At 39.3% G+C, this 13,665-nt stretch overlaps 1 protein-coding gene across 1 annotated transcript in view; it reads right to left on the bottom strand.

Annotated features, from left to right (window-relative positions):
- Positions 1-312: 312 nt before the first annotated feature.
- The window catches only part of TAL1 (TAL bHLH transcription factor 1, erythroid differentiation factor), a 20,992-nt gene continuing 7,639 nt past the window's right edge, over positions 313-13,665 (bottom strand). Inside the window, exons 2-4 of the mRNA XM_056530145.1 lie at positions 13,411-13,665; positions 4,832-4,926; positions 313-3,711 (exon numbers count right to left, since the gene is read on the bottom strand). The exon at positions 13,411-13,665 is cut by the window's right edge and continues 528 nt beyond it. Coding sequence (XP_056386120.1) covers positions 3,290-3,711; positions 4,832-4,926; positions 13,411-13,665 — 772 coding nt within the window. The 3' untranslated portion in view covers positions 313-3,289. The remainder of the gene's footprint in view (positions 3,712-4,831; positions 4,927-13,410) is intronic.

Raw genomic sequence — 13,665 nt, 5'->3', positions numbered from 1 at the left:
GGAGGCATGAATGCTGCCTCCCCGCCTCTCCCATATAGATGTATGGAGGAGGCGTGCCGGCCGCAACGTCATGCTGCACGGGAGAACCGCAGCCCCGTACAGGAGATCGCAGGGGCCCCCAGCGTTCGTACCCCCCGCGATCAAACACTTATCCCCTATCTTGAGGATAGGGGATAAGTGTTTGTAACGTTGCAGATGTCCTTTAAGACGACGCTGAAAGGACAAATGTGTCTTCCCGATGTCCACTCCTCACTTTCATTTGTTATCATGAGATTATTTTCCAGATACAACCCAAGAGACACAACATGTGTTTGTAGAACTTTTATTTAGGAACATCTTTCAATATGACATTATATACCAAAAAAAAAAATGTGTTTAATTTTTTTTTCTAAATAGCACATAGACAGAATTGCCGAAAACGGCTTTACAAAGTTAACCCTTCCCCTGCTGGACATGTAGAGGAATGGTTAAATGGGTACCAGGCCTGGTTACATACTTTCTGCAAAAATGTAAAAAAAAATTTTTTTGCAGAAAACAAACTCAAGACTTTACTCAAACAGTACAACAAATAAATGGAAAGTGCTGTCAATTTACATAGAGATCCGATGCAAGCGAAGGAAAAAAAAAGAGGGATAAAAATATATTTATATATATATATATATATATATCTATGTACCTTCTGATAACAAGGGAGAACTCATGCGAACCTCAGAACGTTCATATGTGATGTATAAAGGTCCATGTACCTTTCATACCCAGGACACTAGATCATATCAGATCGATCCTGTGGATTTATGGATCTCTTATACCGGCAGTCAGGATGATCTCAGGGGCAACAAAATAAAAAAATTTTTACTAAATGAGACATTTAGGTTGGTAGTTTGCTCCATTGCCATATACTGGTGGTAGTTCTAATGACTTAGCCTAGTGGTCTGCAACTATGACTTTCCAACTACAACTCCCAATATGGGCAACTAAAGCTAAGATCAGAATTCTGCTGGTTTCCTGTTGCAGTGAATAGTTGTGGTCAGAGGATTGGTGGAACTGATTTATTGGGAGCCATCTGACAACGGCAGGCAGAGGAACTGTTGTCTGTTACCAGGGGCAACCAGTAGAATTCTGCAATGAGCTATGTATAGAGAAATAGTTCCTTTCTCATGTATGGCGGTCTACAACATGTCTGATTTGCTATCTTGTATGGTTCAGGGCCGGCTCTGCCTATAGGCAAAATAGGCAGCTGCCTAGAGCGCCCTCTTGATGGCTCTGCCTGCCACCAGTTAGACAACCAGCATCCGAACCACTCGCTCACCCAGCAGCATGAGGAGGAGGTTTGTCACAGTGTGTCACCCCTGTAGTAAGCTAATTACATGAGGAGGAGGCTTGTTACAGTGTGTCACCCCAGTAGTAAGGTGGGGCTGGCCAATGGGTGGAGTCAAGTGGGCGGAAAAATTAGCTTTTGCCTAAGCCCTGACTGAGTTTCATGATGGTTTCTTTTCTATTCATCTCTAAAGCTAAGACCAGAATTCTGATTTATTGGGCGCCATCTGACAACAGCAAGCAGAAGTACTGTTGTCTGTTACCAAGGGCAACCAGTAGAATTCTGCAGTGAGCTATGTATAGAGAAATAACTTAAAAACTATGCAAAGACGGTAAAGCAATATATCTGTTCAGTCCCTCTATAACGTTTCTACCATGGTATTAAAATCCTATAGGATGGAGTCATACATTGGGTATGGGATGGTGGACATTGGTGGGGGAGGGGTGTATTAACATACAGAATGTCATTGATGAAGACTGGTATATAGAACAATTTGGGTAGTTGCCCCTGGCAACCAATCAAAATTCCAGCCCAGATAGAACATTGGTTGCTATGGGCAACATGTCTGTCTGTGCTATATTGGATCCATTGGTTTAAATGGCAGAATATGATTATTTTCTACGGGCGTTGATATCCTAGTCCTACGCAAATGTTTTATAGAAAAAGACGTCTCCACAACAAGCAAATAAGGGGCATAGTTAATAGAGGTGCAGATGTAGTCGTCTCAACCGGACCCTCTTCCACATAAGGAGACACCAATATTATAAATGTGACATGGTAGGTGGTGGGGCGGGGGGTGGCTGTTCCAGATTTTGCACTGGAGCTTCAAATTAGGCTTAGATCAGAGTTTCCCAACCAGTACGCCTCCAGCTGTTGTAAAACTACACCTCCCAGCATGCCCGGACAGCCAACGGCTGTCCGGGCATGCTGGGAATTGTAGTTTTGCAACAGCTGGAGGCACACTGGTTGGGAAACACTGGCTTAGATTAGGCCGCCATGATACAGTTTTCAAGGGTATCTTAATAAAAACTTTTTTGGAAGGTATCAGAAAATTACAAATAGCATTTAAATTGATACATTAATTTTTTTTGTTTTTGTTTTATCGAAGACCTATTTGTAAATATTAATGGGAGCTCGACTATTACTACACTGAGGTTGCATAAAAAAGCGAGACATGTAGCCACGTGTATAGGCAGAGGGGAAACCTTTGTGTCTATGTCCAAAAACAAACCAACCCAAAAAAAAAGAAAAAGCCTAAATATAAGATATAATCCCCAAAAAATTTTTGTCACGTCATATAACATTCTGTTGCCCTATTATAAATAGTAAAAATACTGATGCGAACTGAACGATTCTGAAATAAATGTATATATTCATATCTATATACTGTACCTTATTTCTATTAGGTACCAATTAATAAACAAAACAAAAAAAGAACAAAAAAAATTCCAGGTCTCAACACTTTAGGCTTAGGCCTAGGCCTAAATTAGCCGCCAGTGTTGTATTTTGTTTTTTATCTTAGAGACCTTCTTTACTTGAATATTACCTATTTTTTATATGTTAATTAGCATCTGAAAAGTTAAAGTTCTTCTCATTTGCTGTAAAAAATAGGATCATCTCTTGCATTAAAAATTTTCGGCGCTCATTTCATGGTTGAGTCATTAAATTAGAGGGGACCCGTCTCATGTTGTAGTATGGACGCAGGTCCAAATTTTTCGGTATACCCAGAGTAGGGTGCTACGTATTTTTTATGGATAGGTCAAGCTCTCTCAAGAAGGTCTTCGTCAAGACTTCATCACGATGTCTCCATGGTCTTCCATGGCTTGGGAGCTCATTCGGAATTTCGGAGGGTGTTGTCAGAGTACCTTTAGGATATGAATTGTCTTGTTATCCCAAATACTGAAAAAAGGCCTAAAACCATATGGAATAGTCAAGAAACAGTCAGTAGGAGTCTTTCTTTCCATAGCGCTGTCACCGTTGCCCATTGCTTTCTATGGGGAGCATGGCCTGGTGCAGGTTTCTGTTGTGTTTGGAGTCCATTGAATCGTGATCTTCTATGAAGCTGTCAGGACTCGGCGCTCCGTCTAAAGAACTTCCGCAGCTGGAGTTTGGAGACAACATGCCTTGCAGGAGATCTTGCTGGACCATACCATTATCTTTATTTATTTTGCCCCTTTGATTGCCTTCTTCTTCTTGATCGTCGAGAAGTTTGGCAAGGAAGTTGATGTATTTCATGGCCAGGCGTAAGATTTCGTTCTTGCTGAGTTTCTTATCTGGAGGATGAGTTGGGATCAGCTTGCGGAGCTCGGCAAAGGCCCCGTTCACATTTTGCTGTCTCCATCTTTCCCGGCTGTTTGTAAAGATGCGACGGACCACCTTTGTGTGAGGACCTCCTGCAAAAAGGATGCCACAGTCTTAGCAACTTTTTTCAAAATAGAAAACATAAATACTAGATTGTTCCCAGCCAATATATATATATATATATATATATATATATATATATATATATATATATAAAAAACAAGCGTCCGAAATCACAGCACAAGACAGGTCACGGATCTTTAAAGGTACTTGGTAGTCTTTATTATCCCCACAACAAGAGCAACATTTCGGCAGTAGTAGCCTTTATCAAGCAATATATATATATTGTTTCCTAAAAAACATTCATTTAATGGGGTATATTTTTATTTTCTAATGAGACAAATGCATTTTTATTTTCATGTTAATATATATATATATATATATATATATATATATATATATATATATTACCCTGAAAAGAAAATAATCGGATTTGTTGCCAGGATTAGCTTTTGCCTCATTAGAAAATAGAAATATACCCCATCAAATGAATGGCTTTTAGGAAACAAAATTTTGGATTTGTAATACGGTAAATTTGGCTACAAAACTCAATATTATGACAAGAATTAATAATAAAGGGCATACTGAATTAGCCTGAGGGAAAAGTGGCTACAAAGAGTGTCTCTCTATCTGGAGGACCGGGCACTTTCTTGCATTAGACAGACCAGTGTTTCCCAACCAATGAACCCAAGCTGTTGCAAAACTACAACTCCCAATATGCCGTCCTGACATGCTTAGAGTTATAGTTTTGCAACAGCTGAGGCACACTGTTTGGAAAACATTAAGACAGACAGACCTTTCAGTTTGATGGGAAAAGTGTAATGCCTCACTTCTCCAGTGGTGGCACTGCAGAATAAAATTAACACTTGCTAATGGGTTCTTCTGCAGCTGATCATTGGGGTTTCCAGATACAAATACAGGATACTACTGTGAGCATCTTATTATTAAGAAATCCCTTTGGAAAATATATAAAAAATAGAGAGCAAGAGAGAGGGGTTGCATGTGTGTACTCAGCCCTATATTTTTTATTCTTTTTTGTTATATAACTGGAATACAGAGGTCCGGTGGCCTTGGAAAACAGCAGAATAACATGAATAATGTGCATACAAATAGCAAAAAGCTGTATATATAAATTAAAAGCTTACGACTTACCTTCAGTAACTTCCACTTCATACGGCCCAGACCGCCTCTTGGTCCTCGCATTATTATTATACATCGGGAAGCCTTCCGGATCACCGAAGTAGCCACTGCGGAGACAATAATACACTCAATTATATGTTTTCGACTATGTGTATTTATTTTGAATTTTGCCAGTATGCAAATGGTTGGTCAGTTCGAGTACGGTATAACATAACAGTGATTTAAAAAAAAAAAAAAAAAAAAAACATCCTATCATCATAAAATGATGTCTAATCTATTAGTAAAAAAAAAAATTTTTAAATTATATATATATTATAATTATCATTTATTTATTTTAAATAATCAAAGTCACTGTTAACCATTAAACTAGTAATTTTATAATTTTATATTTTCTGCAATTTTAACATTTTATTCAAACAGATTTATTTAGCGGTTATCGTTATATGAAAAAAGGAGAGAAAAAATATATATAATATAATAATTGTGAGCTAAGTACCTCACTTTTTCATTTTTTTGCACTATTGCTGTATAGCATTTCATGTTTTATCTGTCTCTTTGTGCTAGCAGTGTGCTGCTGTATTCTCCTGCTTGTGTATATTTAGCCCAGCAGTGTGCACCTGTATGCCAGGTCCATGCAGTAGTTTTGGTATCAGTAGTGCTGGCTAACTTATCCTTGTATAGATATAGATATATATATATATATATATATATATATATATATATATATATATATATATATATATATATATATAAAATAGCACAACAAAAATGATCGACATAGTTTTATTAAATAAATAAAAATATTAAAGAAATGCATTGAAATAAAATAACATTGGAATAGATTTGTTTTTCTTTTATCAGGACAATAACACAATATTCAATATTATACATCAAAAATTACAATTACAATTTTTTGGGTCCTTTAAATGCATAACGTATTTAAAAAGATGTATAATTTAACTGAAACATGTCTATTTTACAAACACCCAAAGATGGTAATTTTTTTGTTGTTGTTGAAGTAGATTAGATGTGTATTAAGAAATGTATATTCGTATGCACGGGACCCTAGAACAAATATTTTTGTTTGCCTTTAATACTGTTTATAATATTCAAAAATCAGAAACATTATCCTTCAAACATTTTTTTAAATCCTTTTTTATTTATTGATAGATATGAAAATTATTATTATTTTTTTCAAATATATTTCAGTTTTAAAATTCTTAAAATTCCAAATTATTATGAAAAATACTAATTATTTAAGGGAATTTGTCATTTGGCTTATGTCTTAGGGAAAGTTTAGTTTTTTCAGTTTTTTTAGGGAAAAGAAAAAGGAAGTAATACAAAGATTCATGAAAGAAAATGACAAGGAATGGGAAACGGGGCAGGAAATGGACACAGTTACATTGAGGGAGGAAGTCGCAGGATCTTTATGGGATGGGGATACGTACACCATGCTGGGTTTAATAATGGAATACATTAGCGTATATAGCAGTGTTTCTCAACCAGGGTGCCTCCAGCTGTTGCAAACTACAACTCCAAGCATGCCCGGACAGCCAAAGGCTGTCCGAGCATGCTGGGAGTTGTAGTTCTGCAAAAACTGAGGGCACCCTGGTTGGGAAACACTGCTATATAGGATAGAGAGTAGCTAAAGCACAATTATATGATACTGATCCAAGCTGCTGCTTGGTTTCTGAATTACCGTATAATGTATGTCTATAGATGGTTTCACATGACGGTAATGTGGAGGCATGTCAGTGGCCATATAAGGCTGCATTCACACCACGTTTTTGTAATACAGTTCCCGTATCAGGTTTTTAATGAAAAACGGATTCCTCAAAACCGGACTAAACTGTATCAAAATGTGTGTACAAATTTTTACCCGTACACGGTTAAAAAACGTATACGGTTTGAAAAATGATGTCCGGTTGCATCCGTTTTTAACTTTTCACCCGGACCAAAAGCCGTGGTAGGCTATGGTTTTGAGTACGGGGAAAAAAACGGACAAAACTGTACAGGATGCCAAACGGATGCAACCGGATGCATCGTTTGGCATACGGCTTTCAATGGAGAGTCAATGCATACGGTTTTCAATACGGTTCCATATGGTTTTCACGTTGAAAACGTATACGGGAACTGTATTGCAAAAACGTGGTGTGAATGCACCCTGACGCTGGGTTCACATATATCAGGCGTGCACCGGAGGGAAACTGATGCTAGAACTGATCCCATTCATTTGAATGGGACAGTTCACAATCATCCAGCGTCTCAATTTTGACGCCGGATTGTTGGACATGCTGGAGGGCACCGGACAGAGGAAGGCAGCTTGCTGCATTCCCCTGTCCGGTGCCAGAAACAATGGCCATACAGCTGATGACAACTTGCCATCAGTTGTGGCATCTGTTGCGTCCAGATCTAGGCTGAGTTCACCTATGCCGGATGTCGGACATAGGTGAACCCAGCCTTACAGATGTGACCCCTTGTGGTTCAGCTGAATTACACCTAAATATCCGTAAGATGTTATGGTTCACACCATATTTAGCAGTAGATCGTATCAATATTCACACCGATACAGTGTACTACTCCCAGCCAGGATCACATTTCTTTGCACCATAGAGGGGGGAATTTACCTTTATTTTGTGACGGAAGATAGTAACGGGAGAAATAGTTCATGAACTATTTCTCCCGTTACTATCTTCCGTCACAAAATAACGGGTTAAAACAGCCATTAGAAAAATCCCATAGACTATAATGGGATTTTCTAACGGCCGTATAGGATTTTGTAACTGCCGTTTTACTGCCGATTTTCTGACGGAACTTCAAAAACTGAGTTATTATGTTGTGTGAAAGGGGCCTAATACTGTCTAAGGTTGGGTTCACATATGTCCAGCATCCGACAACTGATGCCACAACTGATGACAATTTGTCATCAGTTGTACGGCATCCGGCGTCCATTGTTTCTGCACAGAGAACAGGGGATCGCAGCAAGCTGCCCTACGGCGTGTCCAACCATCCGACGTCAAAATTGAGGCGCTGGATGATTGTGAACTGTCCCCTTCAAATGAATAACATCAGTTCTAGCATCAGTTTCCCTTCGGTGCATGCTGGAGGGAAACTATGCCGGACGACTGATATATGTGAACCCAGCCTAATTCTCCTATTTTGGTCAGACTTTTGTTGGTATTTTTAGCCAAAACCATGGGGGAACCGACGTAGAGAAAAACTATAAAGCTGGGCTTACACCCAGAAAAATTGGCGACATATTTTATTTTACACGCTGATTATTGTCCGAAACGGGCAAAATAATGGCTGCAATTGTTTTTTGTTTTTTTTTTGCTGTCGACTGCAAATAGAATACGGCAGTGATTTTTCATGCTGTATAAACCCGGCCTTAGGGTGAAAAACACACATTCTAGTTTCATTGCCATTGCCGTCCAGTTTCCAGTTCTGTAATATAAATTCTTCCATTGCTTGCCATAGGAAACCGATATATAGGATGTCGTTACAAACCGCAACGCAATCTGATTGTGTGTTTTTACCCTAATGCTAAGATTTGCACTTTTTTTTGTCTTTTAGACCCAATGCTGATTTTGGCTAGAAATATGGACCGAAAGGCGAAGTGTGAACCGATGTTTAGACAGCGTAAACTTAGATAGACAGTCTTTAAATGCGCCAGATTTATCACAGTGACTCAATCGGTTTGTTAAACCTGGTACATGTGTAGAGTTTGCATTGTCTAGTCCAGTATTTCCCAACCAGGGTGCCTCCAGTTGTAGCAAAACTACAACTCCCAGCATGCCCGGACAGCCAAAGGCTGCCCGGGCATGCAGGGAGTTGTAGTTTTGCAACAGCTGAAGGCTCCTGGTTGGGAAACACTGGTCAAGTCTAAGTATAGACCAACTATAAAATGGCTTAAATAAGACACAAATAGTGCACCAACATTTTTCAATTACAATTACGGAAGAAAATACAATATGTAAAATAAAATACACCGGTTAAACTTAGCCTAAACATGCTTCAGTTGCTGTACGCCACAATTCCGGCACATTTGAAGCCAATATTCCGGCAGCACAGCCATAGTAAATGTATAAAACTGTCTATAAAGTTAAAAAAAAATTAAAAAAAACACCTGTCCTTGTTGCCCATAGCAACCACTCACATTGCAGCTTTCAAATCCTAATGAGCTCTGGTAAAATGAAAGCTGAACTGTGATTGGTTGCTATGGGGAAAACAGTCCAATGAACTGGGGGGTAAGACAGACTTTGGGACAGTAAAATGGCCAAATAATAGTTTTCTGGTAAAAAAAAAAATAATAATAAAAAAAAGGGAGATTAAAACAATATGTGAACATAGCCTAAAAAGAAAGTCGGCCCATAGCAACCAATCACAGCTTTCCTTTCTGAACAAGCTCTGGTAAAATGAAAGCTGAGCTCTGATTGGTTGCTATGGACATGTTTTGTAAAACATTGTCCGCTGTGATTGGTTGCTATGGGTAACAAAGACAGTTTCTCATTTAGACATGGGGGGGCTCATTTATTTCTTTCCCTATGACAGCCTTTTCCGACCAGCGTGCCTCCAGCTGTTGCAAAACTACAACTCCCAGCATGCCCGGACAGCCGTTGGCTGTCCGGGCATGCTGGGAGTTGTAGTTTTGCAACAGCTGAAGGCACAATGGTTGGGAAACACTGCCCTATAAAGTGGATATATTTCCAATGAGTGTACAAGGGTCTGTCTATAATGGGTGCAGAGGTAGTAGTCGCGCCCGGCTCTGGTGCCTGAGGGGCCCAATATCTCCTCCACCCCCAATATTATAGCAGGTTGGGGTCGTATAACAGATTTTGCACCAGTGCCCCGAAACATCCCATTCTGGTATATATGTCAATAGGTGTCCCCGGGGACAGATACATAAGCATTATCTATCCAGGTAAACTCATGTCTATTAAAGGGTCTATTTAAGCTGATTTCTTCCAAAAACAGCGCCATCCCTGTCTTCAGGTTGTGTGCGGTATTACAACTTTCAAAAAAGACCAACATAACACTACAAAGCACACACCTACCTAGGAAAAACAACACTATTTGGTGATAAACAAGAATATTGCCATAGATCTTGTTTAACAATAAAGTAGGTGTGTGCCTTATAGTATCACCTCTTGTTCTTTTTGGGCTTAGTATACTGTATATTAACACTGGTTGCACCCTATTGTTGCATTTGAGGACTATGACCACCATTATAGTGTTTTTCGGTGGTATTACAACTCGGCTCCATTCACTTCAATTGAGCTGAGCTGCAGTACCGCACCCAGCCTGAGGACAGATGTGGCGCTGTTTTTTGTTTTTCTAGTCCTGGATAACCCCGCTTTGCCACACTCTAAGGAGTAAAATAAGATTGCTGTCCTAGCCCTACAATAATTAATACCCCGAAGCAGAGTGGGTTGTGACACCCAGCAACCTGGTCATATACCTGTCCATACACGTGTGATACAAAGTGCATGATACAGTGATCCCTCAACTTACAATGGCCTCAACATACAATGGTTTCAAGTTACAATGGTCCAGAAAAGACCATTGTTTGTTGAAACTAGACTCAACATACAATGCTACAGACAGTCCAGATCTGTGAAACATGTCAATGGCTGGAAGAACCGACCAATCAGAATGGGCATTTTACTGGTAAAACCCCTGCATTACTGAAGTGCATGCACTGCATTCCTGTCTGGTAGCGCCCCCTACAGTACAGGGAGGTATTGCATGTTCTGTACTACTCTTTACCTGTGCCAGGGATAGCTGTTTCAGGTGACGGCGGCTCCATGTTACTTTTTTAGGACACTGTGTACTGTACAGGACCCTGAAGAAGCTCCTGTTCTATACATAGACAGTGATTATAGCTCCCAGCAGATCTTTATTACTTTTATATGTAAGGATTTGCTTTATCTATATTAGTTATCTCCTTTTTTCTTTAATCCTCACTTTTTCCTATTTTTGGATGACATTTTGGGGGATTCAGAACCAATTACCAGGTTTCCATAGAGTTACGGTCTCAACATACAATGGTTTCAACATACAATGGTCGTCCTGGAACCAATTAATATTGTAATTTGAGGGAGCACTGTATCTATGTGTTCTGCGCTATGATGAAATGAAGGTAACCGATTGAAGAGAAAGATGCACTGGATGTGTTGGTTTCGGCAGGATGTGTTGAGATTTCATGTGGGTTTGGTGGTTTTTGGTTATTCGCCTTGTAAGTACCTTTACCGGGGTGATGATCTATGTGCAAGTCGTGCGTCCTTGGCTGATTTGTAGACCTAATAGGGGAGATCAATCTAAACGGGTGCAAAGGAAAAACTTCACGCCATCGCCCATAGCAACTGCATTCCATGAAGGAAAATTTAGATTTCCAGAAAATATGTTTTATATATATTTATATATATATATATATATTTATGTATGTAACACACATATATATATATATATATATATATATATATATATACATATATATGTGTGTGTGTGTGTGTTTACATATATATATATATATATATATATATATATATATTATATTACATATATAAATATATATATATATATATATATATATATATATATATATATATAATCTTTTCTGGAAATCTAAATTTTCCTTCATGGAATGCAGTTGCTATGGGCGATGGCGTGAAGTTTTTCCTTTTCACCCGTTTAGATAGATCTCCCCTATTAGGTCTAGGATGCACGACTTATGCACATAGATCTATATAAATAAAATAAAATATATATATATATATATATATATATATGACTAATTCTCACATGTCCTTTTGTGATTCTATATTATTTTGTTGTTGTTTTTTGTTGTTGAGATCTATATTTTTTTAAGTTTCGTTTTATGGAAAAAATTGTATAAAAATAAATAAACAGTTATTTAAAAAATAAAAAAAAAAGCATTCAAATTGGTTGTTGTGGACAACTCCTTCGCTTTTTCTTTGCACGAAAAAGTGAAGGAGAATAATAATAGACAATAATAAGGCAGTGTTTTCCAACCGGGGTGCCTCCAGCTTTTGCAAAACTACAACTTCCAGCATGCAAAATGTTCTCACTTCCTAAAACATTGTAGGAATGTGTCAAAACTGGTCAAAATGGAAAGTGGAGCCACTGCCTATGGCAATGTTTCCCATCCAGCTGTTGAAAAACTACAACTCCCAGCATGCTCGGACAGCCACATGCTGGGAGTTGTAGTTTTGCAACAGCTGGAGAAGCCTAGGTTGGAAAAAACTGGCCCATGGCAACCAGATATCATCTATAAGGCTTAATATTGGCTGCAACATCTCCACTTTTTGACATTGGTCCTTGGATTTATTGTTCTATTTGCAAATAAATCAATCAATAAAACAAAGAGAGAACTGTGCAAAATTCTTATTGCTTCCCTCCTATGTACAAATACAGCTGCGGACATTCACATTCTAAGACAAGTTCCAATATATTGCCCATTCATAGAGAACATATACATAATATTTCAGCATTTGGAGCAGAATAATTGTAAATTCACAGAAGAAAGCCAAATCCAATGGGATGCATGCAAAATGAAATAATTATGTATCTGATAACGATGTGTTAGATCAGGATATCCCAACCAGGATGCTCTCCAGATGTTAAAATGACAACTCCCAACATGGCTATCCCAGCCTTTGGCTTTTTGGGCATGCTGGGAGTTGTAGTATTGCAACAGCTGGAGGCATCCTGTTTGGGAAACACTGACCCATGGCAGCCAGATATCAGCTATAAGGCTTCATGTTGGCTACATGCAACATAGCAACAGCTGGAGGCACCCTGTTTGGGAAAACACTGGCCCATGGCAGCCAGATATCAGCTATAAGGCTTCATGATGGCTACATGCAACATAGCAACAGCTGGAGGCACCCTGTTTGGGAAAACACTGGCCCATGGCAGCCAGATATGAGCTATAAGGCTTAATGTTGGCTACATGCAACATAGTTTTGCAACAGCTGGAGGCACCCTGGTTGGGAAATGCCATGCTAGATAGCAAAACGATCTGTATAGTGATGTCCCCTACAGGACAGATGAGATGGGTCTGTCATTGATTTGAATGTCTTAAACAAGAGATGTTCTGGATGTTGTAGGGAATGCTTGATGGAATGCTCTGCAGGTAAAATGTTCTGCAATCTAATGCACAATTCAGATTTTGCAGGAAGAAAATGCAGCAAAAATGTTATGTGATGATGATGATCATGATGATGAAGAAGAAGAATTGGGACATGCATGTTAAATTCAGTGTATACAACAGTGTTTCTCAACCAGGGTGCCTCCAGCTGTTGCAAAACTACAACTCCCAGCATGCCCGGACAGCCGTTGGCTGTCCGGGCATGCTGGGAGTTGTAGTTTTGCAACAGCTGGAGGCACCCTGGTTGGGAAACGATGGTATACCAAGTAACTGGATGACTAGGAAGATAGCATGATGGGCAGGTGGGATGGGCAGGCACAGTAGGTGGTGCCCAGTGTCATGTCATTTGCTACATGTGCTGCATTATTATGTTACATAAGATATTGTTACCATAAGAAACAATATAACTACAACTACCAACCTGTTTCCAGGGGTCAGTGGTTGACTCAGTCCATACAACATGGCTCTGCCAGCTCCTTGTAAGGGAAGAGAAGCTGGGGGGCTCAGCTGCACCATTCGGGCTTCAGTGGTGGGCTCAGCTTGGGGTCCAGTCAGTGGAATAGGGGGTCTGCAGAGCTCAGTGGTAGCAGTGAGAAGTGGTCCAGGGACTGGAAGTGGGGTCCTGCAGAGTTCTGTGGTTGCAGTTAGGGGGGTCCTGCAGAGTTCTGTGGTTGCA

This window comes from Hyla sarda, chromosome 7, assembly GCF_029499605.1.
Source record: "Hyla sarda isolate aHylSar1 chromosome 7, aHylSar1.hap1, whole genome shotgun sequence".
Taxonomy (NCBI): Eukaryota; Metazoa; Chordata; class Amphibia; order Anura; family Hylidae; genus Hyla; species Hyla sarda.
This window is presented reverse-complemented; position numbering and strand designations above follow the sequence as displayed.